This window comes from Palaemon carinicauda, chromosome 44 (genome assembly GCF_036898095.1).
Source record: "Palaemon carinicauda isolate YSFRI2023 chromosome 44, ASM3689809v2, whole genome shotgun sequence".
NCBI classification, from domain to species: domain Eukaryota; kingdom Metazoa; phylum Arthropoda; class Malacostraca; order Decapoda; family Palaemonidae; genus Palaemon; species Palaemon carinicauda.
Genome location: NC_090768.1, coordinates 49,822,679 through 49,839,149, shown reverse-complemented (window position 1 = coordinate 49,839,149; position 16,471 = coordinate 49,822,679). Strand labels below are relative to the sequence as shown.

At 42.0% G+C, this 16,471-nt stretch overlaps 1 protein-coding gene across 1 annotated transcript in view; it reads right to left on the bottom strand.

The window, feature by feature from the left end:
- The window catches only part of LOC137634163 (transmembrane protein 87A), a 91,837-nt gene that overhangs the window by 30,546 nt on the left and 44,820 nt on the right, over positions 1-16,471 (bottom strand). Inside the window, exons 8-9 of the mRNA XM_068366419.1 lie at positions 5,502-5,619; positions 3,835-4,028 (exon numbers count right to left, since the gene is read on the bottom strand). Coding sequence (XP_068222520.1) covers positions 3,835-4,028; positions 5,502-5,619 — 312 coding nt within the window. The remainder of the gene's footprint in view (positions 1-3,834; positions 4,029-5,501; positions 5,620-16,471) is intronic.

Below are 16,471 nucleotides of genomic sequence, written 5' to 3'. Positions count from 1 at the left end.
AAAATATAGATATTCGATTAATATTATCAACTAAGAATTAATTGAATCTTAATAATAGAATTATTTCTATACTTATCTGATGTTCATATTGCTTCTTCTCCAAAAGCTTAGTTTATCCACATTTTACTACTAAGATTTAACAAAAACACTCCCAATTTCTATCATGTCCATACTCATACCTCTAGTAAAGTAAAGTAATGAGACAATATAGCAGTTAATGACAAGAATAAAAGTTCCAAGGGCTCTTAAATACGTATTCAATTTTGAAGCTGAAACCATTCTATATTCCTTGACATTACAAGTCAGCGAGGAGGAGGGTAGGCATGTACATGAACATGAGGTGAGTATAGATATAACAAATTTTATTATCATATTTTTTTTTCTTTGAAACTAACCGTTGTTCAAATTGTTGACTCCCAAACACTGATGGAGGTGGGATGCCAGTAAAGGAAAGACATAAATAAAAAATAAAATTGAAATAATGTGCAAAATAATTTGTAAATCCTAGACTCAACTGGTCTAGATTGATGGAAATAGCCATCTCAAAGTAAGGTTGTTTTTCTAAAGATTTTGAAGTACTCTAAAAATAAATAACTATAAATTATTTGAACTAAAAGAAAAAATAACCACATCCCCTGCAGCCTCTATAGGATCTAAAGCCAAGCAATCTAATAAGAATGCCAGGTTTTTTTCAATATAATGTCAAGCTAACACTAACATGGTACACTATTAAACTGAGGCTAAAATTCTTTCCAAAGAATCATTTCTGCAAACATTAAGAGATGTAGGTTTACTCCTAATATCATGAGCCTTAAGCTTTTATAAGATTTGGGACTAATTCTTCAAGTTTCTTTAACCAAACTTTTAACTAGAAATGACATTGTATTTTTGGTGAGAGAGGACAAATTGGAATTTAAATCCCAAATAGATATACGGGACAAGACCTGCAATTTCTATAGCTTGTCCAAAATATACTGAAGGGCTCTTGATGGACAAATAAAACTTTCTGATGAAATGATTACAACCATTTCATACTCATATTATCATTATTACTATTACTTGTATGATTGACCTTGATTTTAGTGCTGCCTTTAACTGTGTTAAGCATGATGCCCTTGTTTTCAAACTCAAACAGTTGGGAGTGGGTGAGTTGTTTCTTAGCATCATTATTGAATTTTTAAGTAATAGATCGCAAATAATTGTTGTTGATGGGCACCATAGTGAGTATAGGAATGTGATATCTGGTGTTCCTCAGGGTACTGTTCTTGGCCCATTACTTTTCATACTATATACTGTACACATGACATGCGGTTTGGTTCAGGACACAAGCTTGTTGCATATGCAGATGATACTACTCTCTTTGCATCAATTCTATCTCTTAAATGTAGATCTGGAGTTGCTGAATCCCATAATAGAGATCTAGCTAAAATTAGTGCATGGTGGAAATTATGGGGTATGAAGTTGAATCCTAACAATACTCAAAGTATGATTGTAAGTAAGTCAAGTATATACCGTGGCTCCTCAACATCTGGATCTCAGCATTGATAATGTTTCTTTAACTTTCTATGACTCGTTTAAAATTTTAAGTGTGATTTTCGACAGCAAATTTACTTTTCCTTCACTGGCATCCCAATCCCAGTAATTTGTAGGAGTCAGCAACATAAACATCAGGTGAGATTCATAGAAATAAACAGAATTTTAATGATAAAATTTGATTTCAATACTAACCGGATGTTCATATACTATATATGCCAACCCTCCTCCCCATTGCCTTGTGGATAATTTTGACTTTGAAACTGAAGAGACAAGAGACACTGTTACGTCACTTACCAGTTATCAATGTTCCTTCTTTTACGAAGGGCATGCATTCATTGAAGGGAAAGAAAATGGGGAAAATATTTAAATTTTAAAAATCCTAAGGGCAAATGTCGATTAAACCATACTTTTGAAGAAGCAATATGAATATCAGGTGAATATAGAAATAAGAACATTTTAATTCATAAATTCTGTTTTTACAATAAAGTGCAATTTAATTGTTCTTAATGAATATTTGGAAATTTTTTTTTTATGATATCACAAGCATCCATCAGTCATCTAGGGAGTAAAAAATTTGACGTCAGGAATGTCCATTAGTCGCTAAAGAGTTGAAAAGATTGCGTAAAAATTGAATGGGAAAAGATCAAATGGAATGACTAAGGTGTAATAAGCAATAAATAGATGTTAAAGGAAGTATAACATCTAATACTATTAGAAAAATTTACGTTAATATTGTTATTACATTTATCATTATAAATAAGTTTCACCAAGTCCTATTTCTAAATTTTCATAAGCCTTACATGGAGGACCTGGAACAAGGTTTAAAGGCCGCTCACGAATGGCATAGGACAGGGACAGTGACATTGCCCAATCAAGCAGGACAATGCCCTAGAGACTGATCATATTACATACGATCAGTACCCAAGCCCCTTATCCACCCAAGCTAGGATCAAGGAGAGCCAGGCAGTGGCTACTGATGACTCCGCAGATAGACCTAGAGGCTCCCCCAAACGCCCCATCCTTAGCTCACAAGGACGGTTAGGTTACAGTGACCAAGGAAACTAAGTAAAGTAGATAAAGTTAAAATCATTGGACTGCCAAGTAAAAATATACCCGAGAGTATTAACAAAAAATTAAAGACTAAATGCAATGTAATTAGGGAAGGGGCCTGCCTCAACCGTACCACGACAGAAAAATTTTAAGGTGGCATACCCTGTATACTGAAATAATTGAAAATGCCCAAAAATATAGAAAAAATGCATGAAACGGGAAATAAAATAGGCAAGCAATCTAAAATAACGTTGATAGATAATAGAAAAATTGGATATTCAAGTTTTTGTTAATGTTTTGTAATAGAATTTGGGTCTTATACTATAAGATATAGTCATTTCCTTGTCATTGGGTTTATATGTTTCCAGGAAACCCTATACTAGTTTATTTATTATTACTTCCTCCATGTTGTTTATCATGTCCGTATTATAAAGTGAAGTTTCCACTGTTATCTTTCCATTAATTAATTAATTATTAATAGAGAGAGAAAGACCGAGTGTAAAAATTTTTTTAATAATTAGAATAGAATATAGATACAAAGACTGAACTTGAAGACCTAATATGTGATTTTAATGATACAAGTTATCAACACTTCATTCATGATATTACACAAGGTAGAAAAGATTATTTCCATACAAGAGCAATCAGAGCTTTCAGACCTCCACCAATGAATATCATCAACATTTCACTCGTCTAAGGGTGAAACTTCTTTCTTTCATATGATGATCGTGGATGAATCTACTGTGACATTTAACTAGAGTCTAGACAGCACATCCCCTTTTCCTATGCTGAGTATAGATGGCAGAAAAGGCAACTCAGGATCCGGATCACCTCTAAAATTTAATGGGGTCGTCAATGACTTAAGATTTATTTAGGGTGAAAATTTTGTCAAAATCCGTCGAATACTGTAGTTTTGACATAATATGGTCCACAGACACACAAAGACCAGTTTATAAATAAACTGACTCAATTTTATAACCTCCCTGGTGAAGGTAATAACTTTTCACAGAACATACCTATGACATAAAAAGTTGAATCGTACTGAACCACTATATCCTACTTATAAGAAGCTTGGTAAGATATTATAGGGTTCTCTTTAAGAGCTTGGTCATTTCCTGAACATGAATGCCCCCAGACAACAACATTCCAAAACTACTTATAAGGTATGCAATGGTAATGAAGGAGCTATCAAACCATGTTTAATAATTATGTATTAAGATAAAAGAATTTGTTTGAAATTTTCCCTACCTTAAGGACCACAGCATGAAGATTACAGAAGCTAATACCGCAAAGGCAAGAGTATTGGTAAAATGTCTGTAAAGAGATAGCTTCACTAAGTTTCGTCTCAATCGTAACGTTCTTGTCGTCTGCACAAGAGCAGCAAAGATCCAAAAGCAGATGGCAGACTCCAGTAATGCTAATGGCAACAATCCCAGAAGAACCTAAAATTAAACAGTGCATGAAGACAAAATTTATGTATATTTGATAAAGATTATGTCTAACACTCACTATAGTTCAATTCTCCTTAATTTGAAAAACAACCAATGCCTTGAGTAAACTTTTGGAAAATATTTGAACCTGGGTCTATCTTGAACATAGTTCACTTTTCAACTGAATCTATATTAAACCTAAACTTATCACAGTATACTGTTTGACAAAATCATCTACATTAAATATTACAGAATACTGTACTTTTTTAGCTGCAAAAATTTATTGTTTCATGAAAATATATAAAAAAAACAACAGTTGGTACAAATACAGTTGAAGGGTCCCTAATTTCAAAATATGGAAGTACTGCACTATGAACTGGTTTCTGAGTTACCTTATCAGGTGCTTATCATTAATCAATATTATTAAATTTGGGGTTACCATATGGTATTGTTTTTCATATTACTGTTGTTTATGAACATTTATATAGATCTTGTAAGTATAGCCTTTCATTAGAAACAATAAATTCCATTGACATAATCAACTCTGCAGAATGAAGGAACAATTTTATCTAATACCCTCTAGCCTTGATGAGAAATTATACTACATCAACAAAAGAGCTATTTGTATATACATTAGAAGAATAATATTATACAGAATTATTCTAAAATAAAATAATTAGGAAAAAGAAAATAAATCATTGGAAGATTATTTCATATCACTATGGTCCATCTACTGTACTTTAGCCTCGTTGTTTCGCCGTGCGATATTATAATTGTTGGAAACACGTTTAATCTGAACGCAAGGAAATCTTTGGTGTTCAAATAAACCAATGTACCAGTATTGGAGTATCAGCAATTTAAGCTCATTTTTTTTTATTGACCTACTGATACCAGATACTCATGGTGGAGGACGGTACCAATACTGGGGTCATGACAGTCGTCGATACCGATACTAACAAAAAAGGCCAATATTACCGATACCGATACTATCGGCACATGTCCAGTGACAATCACTGTTTACATGCTTACATGCAGTGTTAGGTCAATGCTTTTGACAAGTGGAATTTTTTGGAGGATTTTTTTTGTGGCATGCGTAATGTAAAAAATTTCCCCGTGAAAAGCATACTGCACGTGATCCATTATTGTTATACTCTTGAGTCTCTTGAGCATAAATCAATAAACTGTGCCAAAAAACCCAACTCGGTAATTACATTCATGGATCACTTAAAATGTACACACAACACAGAAAACAATTTTTCTCAATGTGTTTAAAGTTTGAACAACCATTCATCGAGTCTTATTTTCTTTTGACCAGTATATACATAACTACTTTTACATATTTTCCTTTCCTTTCTTATTAAACTTTTCTTCTGGATTAAAATCACAGTCGTGTAAAATTTAGATAAACTGATAATTCTATTTCAGTTCATTATGAACACAAAAACATTAAATCTAGCAGAAAAATTATAAATCAAATAGCAAAACCTTTTTGTGGGGATCGGTCCGTGACTGGAGGATTCGTGTGCAACCTTCAACACTGGCCAGTATAAAGTAGAGAAGACCAACTCCAACAACGCGATGAAGAATCATGCCAAGACGGGGCCTGAAACACACAAGGGATGTTATTTAAACAAGGAATATTATACTTTAAAAGATGGATACAAAAATTGTTAAATAATAAACGACCTATAGAGCACCAATTTGTAAAAATAGGTACATTTCTTTGCAAAATGGAATATAGTGAAAATGTCAGTTAAAGAAATAAATTATGAGTATAAAATTGCATATACAGTACAGTAATTAATTACATTATAAAATTTTCATATAGTGAGTATAAAAGCAATTAAATAATACAGCCGGTCATAAAACTATCAACCACTGTACTATTATTTTAATTTTCAATATTTCTATTATTCTGAGTCCAATATGGCATCACATACAATATTACATATATAGTTTTTTTTTTTTTTTTAAACCCTGAATCATATTTTCAAAGAAGAGTGAAATATAGTAAAAGTGTCACAAATTATAGAGGAAAAAAAAAAATTCAATACCTGAAATTCTTATGTTTTTCCTTTACAGAAGGAAGAGGTTGTACAATAACTTTAAAAATACAAGAATTTTTCCCTACTTAGTACAACAACCTTTCACTCCTGCTAATTTTAAGACCTCATTCCTTTAAGGCTTTCATTTCAACGATACTCGTACGATAATCTTTTTTTTTTTTTACATATTTTGGTTTATAACTCCCTTCCTATCCACCTTGGATTGTTCAAGTATATCTCCAAAGTTTTCTAAAGTGAGATTTTTTGAGGAAGGTATAGTCAATATACTTTATTAGGTAAAAGTTGATCCTCACTGTCGGTGATGACATTTACGGTCATTACCTGTACCATTTATGATCAGTTCTTAGAGTATGGTTCTTTGGCTGAATCCCAAATGGAAACTTTTTTTCCAGTTTGGAAAAGCTGAAAGCCAAGTAAAGCTTACTAAGCAAAAGTTAAGATGGTATAAGATGCCACTTTGCCCCCCTGCCTATGAGGATGTACAGCTAGGTGTTCATTTCAATCACATAAAAATATATTCATAACTTATTCAGGATATCAGCAAAGACTTTATATTTTCTCTCTCATTTGAGTGTTGAATGTTTAGTAACTTAGGTGGACATTCGTGAAGAGTGGGGTTTGTTACATCAATACTGGTGTTCATATGCTAGAGAAAATATTTATAATAAAGGATTCTTTTTCTTTGGGATTAATAGTCAAGAATTGTATTACAAAGTTGTTTCTTAACCCTTTAGAGAGGTTTTAAGGGATTTATAACTATATTCAAAATTTTTTTTTATTGTTTTTCAAGTCCTTTGAGTAGCAGTACAGTGTATTCTTTAGATTTTAATGGACATAGCTTATTATTTGCTTACTACAGTTTACTTCAAGAATTTATCTTATTTACTCTAGTTCAATGTTAGGATATCATAGAGTTGCCTCACATGTATGTATAAAGTACAGTAAATTTAAGTAATGTGAAGGGGAAGGATCTGGATTCAGGGCATGGTCTATGACCCTGCAAATCCAAGCAGAGATGGTATTCTTAGTGATCCTCCTCTTGTTCCTCCCTGTGCTGATGAATAGTGAAGGCACACGGGGACAGGCTGCTGCTGTTCTTTTGAGGTAGAGCATCAAATGCCTCATTGGGCAGAGTAAGAGATGATCTGGGTCGTCTGCTGCAGAGTGGAGACTTGAAATCCGGCGAAAGAGTTGAATTGGGGATCTACCACCCAGAGATTCTGAGTCTTGGCAACAAACTCAGGGACGAAGCTGAACATTACCTCTTCCCATCCCCTTGAAAGGGCGATGTTGTATGAGAGACCATGAAGTTCGCTGACTCGTTTCACTGAGGCTAAAGCGAGCAGGAACACCGGCTTCCAAGTCAACTGGCAATCTGTTTCCTGGCATAATGGTTCGTAGGGAGGCCTCTTTAGAGACCGGAGAACTCGAACGTTCCAAGGGGGAGGCCTCACTTCCGACTGAGGACCGGTAAGTTCGTAACTCCATTTGAGTAGGGAAAGTGCTAGCGATGAGGAAATGTCCATTCCATCCAATCTGAGGGCTAGACTTAAGGCTGAGCAATAGCCTTTTACCGCCAAAACTGAAAGGCGCATTTCTTCACGGAAATACACGAAGAACTCCGCTATTGCTGGGATAGTAGCATCGAGAGGGGAGATACCCTTTCACGACAACAACCACAGAAGACATTCCACTTTGCCTGGTAGATTGCTGCTGAAGATTTCCGCAGATATCCAGACATCATGTTCGCAACTTATTGCAAAAAACCTCTCTGAGTGAGGATATGCTGGATTGTCTCAAGGCGTGAATTTGTAGCGAAGCTACGGCTTCGTGGCAGATGTTGGAGTGTGGTTGTCTGACTAGATCGTGTCGTGGAGGAAGTTCTCTTGGAGACTCCATCAGGAGTTGCAGAAGGTCTGGAAACCATTCTGCACGATGCCATAGCGGAGCTATGAGGGTCATTGAGAGATTGACCGATGTTCTTGCCTTGTTGAATATCCTCCTCATCAGACAGAATGGGGAAAAGGCGTAAACGTCAATGTTCTACCACTGAGTGTCCCGCCAGGAACTGATGGAACTGTTGAAGGGCCAGAAAGACACCCTTCATCTTTAAGAGATTTATGTAGAGGTACTTTTCTGACTCTGACCAAAGGACTGAGGTCGTGCGGTGCAGCATGTGGGGCGCCACCCTTCTTTTGAAGCGTCTGAGAACAGCTTCAAATCTGGCGGGAGGATGAGAAGATCTACGCCTTTCCGCAGATTCTCGTCTGCCACCCACCATTTGAGGTCCGTATGTATCATTGGTCCCTTGGGGATCAGTGTACGGAAGTCAAAGGCTTGATTCCGCCTGTACTTGAGCCGCCACTGGAGGGATCGAATCCTGAATCGGCCGTTGGGAATTAGATGGGCCAAGGATGATAGGTGACCATGGAGACAGCCACTTCTGGGCTGGAAGTTCTTCTAGTCTGAGAAAGGGTCGTCTGATGGGAAGGTTTTGTGGAGATTGGTGCCTATAATCATACCTAGGTATACCTGTCTTTGTGTAAGAAGCAGAGAGGACTTCTCAATGTTTACCATGATCCCCAGATCTTGGCAGAGCCTCAAAAGTTTGTCTCGGTGTTGAAGAAGGGTTGACCGAGTCTACCAGGATCAGCCAGTCGTCCAGATAACGGAGGAGACGGATGCCGATCCTGTGTGCCTAAGATGACACTAGGGTGAACACTCTGGTGAAGACTTGGGCTCCTGTAGAAAGACCGAGGCACAGTATCCTGAACTGGTATTTCCTGTTGTCTAAGCTGAATCTTAAGTACTTCCTTGAAGACAGACGGATTGGAATCTGGAATTACATTTCCTTTAAGTCCAGTGTGCACAAGAAGTCCTGTGGTCTTACCGCTTGTCTGGGCGTGTCTTCCGTCTCCATGCTAAACAGAGTTTGTTTGACAAACTCATTCAGAGCCGAGAGATCGATGACTGGCCTCCAGCCTCCAGACGCCTTTTTCACAAGAAAAGTTGACTGAAGAAGTCTGGAGACTCGTCGAGGATCTCTTGGAGAGCGCCCTTCTTCAACATGGTCTGGAATTCTGCCCAAAGAGGTAGCCCCTTTGCTGAGTGAAAGGAGTCTATCAATACTGGATTCCTGATCAGGGGAGGGAGAGATGACATGAATGGGATGCTATACCATGAACGAATCGAGGAGATTGTCCAGGGATCGGCCCCGAGTTGCTTCAACCTGTTCCAGCAACTTTGAAGACCTCCCCCTAACAAGCGGGGGAGTGCCTATCCTAGCATTTGCGGCCACAGCCACTCCCTCTAAGATATTTTCCTCCCCTGGAGGACTTCGTGTCTTTCCTGTTCTTAGTCGAAAAGTGGTTTTTAGACACGGTCTTCTTCGTTGTTGTCTTGCTCGTTGAGGTCTTGGCTGGGTTTGGCTGTTGAGGAGCTGGTGTATACCTATGTATACTTGTTATTATCTTTCTTTTTGAAAAAACTAGAACTTATAACCAGCTCTTACTCAACACACATATCTAACAGTCTCTTACCATTCCACTTTCATTTGGTACGCCATACTTCCCAATGACACCCCTACCTCTCCAGCACCCAGTCTAGCATTTAAGTCACCTATGACAGCTACATAATTCCTTCTACCCAGTCCTAAACACCTAGTTAATTCATTCCAAAACTCATTCCGCTCTTCTTCACTTTTCTCACAACCTGGCCCATATGCACTAACAAAAGCCCAACATTCCCTACCCAACCTAACCCTTACTCACATTAACATAGATGATACCTCCTTCCATTCCACTACTTTACCTGTCATCCATTCAATAAGCAATAAAGCCACACCCTCTCTTGCTCTTCCCCTTTCAATTCCAGATACTCTACCAGTCACTTCACCCTTCCTTTTTATCTTTGTCTCACACAAAGCCATTATATCCATCCTTCTATTCCTAAACATACTTCCAATCTCACATCTTTTACTCTCTATTGTACTACATCTACGCACATTCAGACACCCCAAAACTAGAGTGTGGGGAGCAGTCACTCTTACCCCAGCTCTACCTCTTTGATGTCTCACAGGAATATAAAAAACAGGAGAAGAGCTTTCCAGTCCCCTCCTCCTGTCCCTTTTAGTTGCCTCTTACAACACGCAGGGATACGTTGGCGCTATTCTAATTGTTTTTATGCCCCTGCGTCCACAGGGGGCATTTTTTATTTTCACTTTATTAAAATCATAATTAAAAATGATAATAATAATAATAATAATAATAATAATAATTATAATAATAATAATAATAACAATGACATTAATAATAATCTATATACTATATATAAAAGCAATGTCTGTGTTTATGTGTGCTTGTGTTCCATACAGAAAGAGAAGTTAGAGAATCTACTTAAAGTGTATTCCTATGTAAAATTTTCCAAGGAATATAATGCAAGTGGTCCCGAATCAGTGGCCCCCTTAGGAAGCTACAAGAGCAGAACCCCCACCCTCTTAATACTTCAAATATATCCAATTCTACATAAAAAAGAAAAATTTTAAGTAATTTTTATTTTTCCTAACATACTTACCAAAGAATTACCTCTTTGGAGGGTCCTTGACCTCTCTCTCAAATTCGACCAAGATTTCCTGCGCTACCCCCCTATCTCGCTCCCGATAGTTACTACCCCCGCCGCCAGGATAATTCCTTCGGCCCGGATTAGGGCAGGTCACTGCTTTTCCCGGGTCAGGACCTCATTAAGTTCTCCGTTAAGCCCGACTTGGCAATGGAAGAATGGCACTCGGGGACGGAAGGGAGGGCCATTACTTCAGAGGTAATTCTTCGGTAAGTATGTTAGGAAAAATAAAAATTACTTAAAATTTTTCATTTGTTCCGACACGAATACTTTACCTCGAATTACCTCTTTGGAGACTTACACTTTAGGAGGCGGGAGAGCCATTCTGCCACTTGGTTAGGCACATGGTGCCCGGAGGGCTACGTAATGCGGGGTTACAGAGAGCGGTTAGGGGGTAGCAGTGGAAAACTTACGCTTATAATTTAAGTCTTACCTCTTGACATGTTCTCTACTGAATCTTCTCCTGAAGAAGTAGGGATGAGTATATTCACTTGTTGGGGACGTCTTCCAGCCTGCCACTACACAGCTTGGAGGGCGGCGATGACTGTCCCAATGGAGAATCCATCCAAAGACTTTCTTGAGTAGTCTTTGAGGTAGTGGGCCGTGAAGGTCGACTGGTGTGACCAAGTGCCGGCCCAGTTGGCCGTCAGGGAGAGAGCCTGGTATGCCATAAATTTTAGCGCTTTCCCCCCGGAAGTGATAATGTCCGACAGGAGACTCTGTTGTTCCGGGTCGTCGGGGTCTGTGGAGGCCTGTACATCCAGTAACGTGGAGGCCCACCAGTCCAGCCATGAAGTGACATTAATCATGTCCCTCGACATCTCCTCCATCATGCCTGCTTCAGAAGCCGAGAAGGACACAGGGGCTGAGCCGGCCCTTTCGTCCGAGCCGCCTTGTCCTAGGACATCTACGGCTGAGTCCACTCTACAGGGACCCGGGCGACGTCCTTCTGGAATATAAATTTTGGCCTGTAGTTTCAGACCCTGGAGGAGTTTGGAGGAACTCTGGGACCTGGGGGCCTCCGCAGTGCTGGCCACCAAGTTATCTATGTACTCCTGGCCGAGTACTAGGTCTGGGGCGAAGGGCAGGGCCAGAGAAGACTTCGGCAGGACGTCCCGATGTGTGTACCTCAAGAGGCTTGACCTCCAGGTATTGACCTTCGGCACCTCGGGTTCAGGAATCCCATGAGTCCTCCTGATGCGGGCTACCACCTTCCTGTAGGCGGAGTCCTCCGACGGGGAAGCCTCGCCTCCGTCGACCGAGGTATCGGCTTGGCTGGGGGGAGCCGTGCTTGGGAGGTAGACTGGCCTCTCCCTACCAGGTCCCAGGGAGGCCGTCCCGCAACCGTAGGGCGCACCGTACCCGGTCGGGTCTCGCCGTGTGGCGGGTGCCACCGACCCCGGGAGGCCTTTCGACTGGGCCAAGGCTCTGGACGCGGAGGACACGGTCCCGGTGGGAAGACCCGAACCCGGCAACCGGTCCTTCCCGCTCGTCGTCCGACCCGGTTGGGCTGGTTCGGTCGGGCTGTCCTCTCGGAAGCTCGCTTCCTCCCGACGGGTGGGGTGAACCGAAGGCCTCGAGGACTTGTGCCTGATCGAGAGGTCCTTCTTGCGTGGCCGGTCGAGCGGTTCCAAGTTGTATGTAGGCAGTGACAACTTGGAGGCTCGATCACTGGACCGAGAGTCTGGCGAGCGGTGCTTCTTGGAGTCTCCTGGGGGCACGTAAAACCATTCGCCGCCGCCGGGAGAGACTTCCCTCTTGTACCTACGGGAGTGAGAGCGTGGGCGCCTCCTACCGTGCCGCGACCTCGACCTAGAGCGAGAACGATCGCTATCGGTCCGCGCTCTCTTACGGTGCCGCCTTTCCCTGCGTTCTCCCTCGGAGGATGAGCCTTCTTCCGAAGAGTCCGAGGGCGCCACGTTCTTCCCCTAACGACTGCTAGAGTGCTGCGCAGGGGAGGCCCTTCGCCGCCGATCGTCCGAGACCGGGTGCTGGAGAAAGTCCTCGGGAACTGCCGTGGATACCGAGGGTACTGAGACCACTCTGCCCCTACTAGAAGGCCATGGACCCAGGGATACATCCATCCTCAGCGGAGACCTCCCTGGAGTCTTCGGTAATTTCCAACCGAAGGAGTCGCTACTCGGTCGACGAATTCTCGAGTGGTTCTCTTCTGGCGGGGGGAAACCCGACGCACCGGCCCACGAGGGCGGTGGGGAGACCGAGAACGCCACACTGTCCCATACCGGGTCATCCGAGGAAACGTGCTCCCCTGCCACGTGGCCCGATCCGCCCGAAACACTCGCGGCCCTTCCGTTTACTCCCGAGGGGCCAGCCCTTGGTTCCTCCGTCACACTGGGTTCACTTGGGAGGACACTATGGGTCACAATTACACTGGGGGCTTGCTGGCCACTCCTCTGCGAAGGAGACGGAGAGGCCGAGGCTTCGTCGGACCGATCACTGACCGACTGTAAGGAAGTCACGCTATTCACTTTCTTTGGGGAACGCTTAGATGACTTCTTTTTCTTAGTACCAAAACGTACCCACTGAATTCCGTCCCAATTCACGCACTCGGGACATGTGTCCGAGGAGGAACAAACTTTACCCCTACACGTGGAACAAAGAGAATGCGGGTCCACCTCTGGTTTAGAGAGGAAAGCCCCACACGACTTTCCTGCTCTAGGACCAGGACAACGACGCACGTTCTCCATCGTTCGCACACGAGTTACAGAAAAGCCTGGATAACACAAGGGAAACGGACTGAGGACACTTTTGCGAAAACGCACTATCGCAGAAAAAAACACAAGTCCGTAAACTGGGAACACGTGGGAACACAACGCGCTGATCGAAAGATTTAAAACGAGAGAGTGAGATGCTTCGGATCTCACGACCAAGAACTTAATGAGGTCCTGACCCGGGAAAAGCAGTGACCTGCCCTAATCCGGGCCGAAGGAATTATCCTGGCGGCGGGGGTAGTAACTATCGGGAGCGAGATAGGGGGGTAGCGCGGGAAATCTTGGTCGAATTTGAGAGAGAGGTCAAGGACCCTCCAAAGAGGTAATTCGAGGTAAAGTATTCGTGTCGGAACAAATGTTATTTTGATAATAAAATAAATTTTTGAATATACTTACCCGGTGATTATATAGCTGCAACTCTGTTGCCCGACAGACAACTCTACGGTAAAAACTCGCCAGCGATCGCTACACAGGTTGCGGGTGTGCCCAACAGCGCCATCTGTCGACCAGATACCCAGTACTCAATGTAAACAAAGACTCAATTTTCTCCTCGTCCCACTGTGTCTCTATTGGGGAGGAAGGGAGGGTCATTTAATTTATAATCACCGGGTAAGTATATTCAAAAATTTATTTTATTACCAAAATAACATTTTTCAATATTTAACTTAGCCGGTGATTATATAGCTGATTCACACCCAGGGGGGTGGGTAGAGACCAGCAATATATGTTTACACTTTTATGAGCTAAGAGTTTTTATTTCATTTTAGAAGTTATCCAAATAACAAAAACAAAATAAATAGGTACCTGGTAAGGAAGTCGACTTGAACAATTACTCTGCCTTTTAAGTACGTCTTCCTTACGGAGCCTCGCGATCCTCTTAGGATGCTGATCGACCCCTAGGATCTGAAGTATCAAGGGTTGCAACCCATACAACAGGACCTCATCAAACCCCTAATCTAGGCGCTCTCAAGAAATGACTTTGACCACCCGCCAAATCAACCAGGATGCGAAAGGCTTCTTAGCCTTCCGGACAACCCATAAAAAAAAACAACATTTCAAGAGACAGATTAAAAGGATAAGGAATTAGGGAATTGTAGTGGTTGAGCCCTCACCCACTACTGCACTCGCTGCTACGAATGGTCCCAGTGTGTAGCAGTTCTTGTAAAGAGACTGGACATCTTTCAAGTAAAATGACGCGAACACTGACTTGCTTCTCCAATAGGTTGCGTCCATTATACTTTGCAGAGATATATTTTTTGCTTAAAGGCCACGGAAGTTGTTACAGCTCTAACTTCGTGCGTCTTCACCTTAAGCAAAGTTCGGTCTTCCTCACTCAGATGTGAATGAGCTTCTCGTATTAACAATCTGATAAAGTCTGACCAAGCATTCTTTGACATAGGCAAGGATGGTTTCTTAACTGAACACCATAAAGCTTCAGATTGGCCTTGTAAAGGTTTAGTACGCTTTAAATAGAACTTAAGAGCTCTAACAGGGCATAAGACTCTTTCTAGTTCATTGCCTACGATCTCCGATAAGCTGGGGATATCGAAAGATTTAGGCCAAGGCCGAGAAGGCAGCTCATTTTTGGCTAGAAAACCAAGTTGTAGCGAACAAGTGGCTTTTTCTGACGAAAATCCGATGTTCTTGCTGAAGGCATGAATCTCACTGACTCTTTTAGCCGAGGCTAAGCATACCAGGAAAAGTGTCTTAAGAGTGAGATCTTTCAGGGAGGCTGATTGTAACGGCTCCAACCTGTCTGACATGAAGAATCTTAGTACCACGTCTAAATTCCATCCAGGGGTAGCCAAACGACGCTCCTTGGTGGTCTCAAAAGACTTAAGGAGGTCTTGCAGATCTTTATGTTTGGAAAGATCTAAGCCTCTATGCCGGAAGACCGATGCCAACATGCTTCTGTAGCCCTTGATAGTGGGAGCTGAAAGGGATCGTCCTTTTCTCAGGTATAAGAGAAAAACAGCTATTTGAGCTACAGAGGTACTGGTCGAGGATACAGAAACTGACTTGCACCAGTCTCGGAAGACTTCCCACTTCGATTGGTAGACTCTAATGGAAGACGCTCTCCTTGCTCTAGCAATCGCACTGGCTGCTTCCTTCGAAAAGCCTCTAGCTCTCGAGAGTCTTTCGATAGTCTGAAGGCAGTCAGACGAAGAGCGTGGAGGCTTTGGAGTACCTTCTTTACGTGTGGCTGACGTAGAAGGTCTACCCTTAGAGGAAGACTACTGGGAACGTCTACTAACCATCGAAGTATCTCGGTAAACCATTCTCTCGCGGGCCAGAGGGAAGCAACTAACGTCAACCTTGTCCCTTCGTGAGAGGCGAACTTCTGCAGTACCTTGTTGACAATCTTGAACGGTGGGAATGCGTAGAGATCCAGATGTGACCAATCTAGGAGGAAAGCATCTATATGTATTGCTGCTGGGTCCGGGACTGGAGAGCAATAGATTGGAAGCCTCTTGGTCAGCGAGGTTGCAAAGAGATCTATGGATGGTTTTACCCCAAGTGGCCCAAAGTCTCTTGCACACATCCTTGTGGAGGGTCCATTCGGTTAGAATTACTTGCCCTTTCCGACTGAGACAATCTGCTATGACGTTCAAGTCGCCTTGGATGAACCTCGTTACTAGGGAGATGTCTTGACCTTTTGACCAGATGAGCAGGTCCCTGCGATCTCGTACAACGTCAGTGAGTGGGTACCTCCTTGTTTGGAGATGTACGCCAAGGCCGTGGTGATGTCCGAGTTAACTTCCACCACTTTGCCTCGAAGGAGAGACTTGAAGCTTTTCAAGGCCAGATGTACTGCCAACAGCTCCTTGCAGTTGATATGCATGCTCCTCTGACTCGAGTTCCACAGTCCTGAGCATTCCCGACCGTCTAGTGTCGCGCCCCAGCCCACGTCCGATGCGTCCGAGAAGAGAACGTGGTTGGGAGTCTGAACAGCCAGGGGAAGACCCTCTCTTAGGTTGATATTGTCCTTCCACCAAGTCAGACAAGACTTTATCTTTTCGGAAACCGGGATCGAGACCGC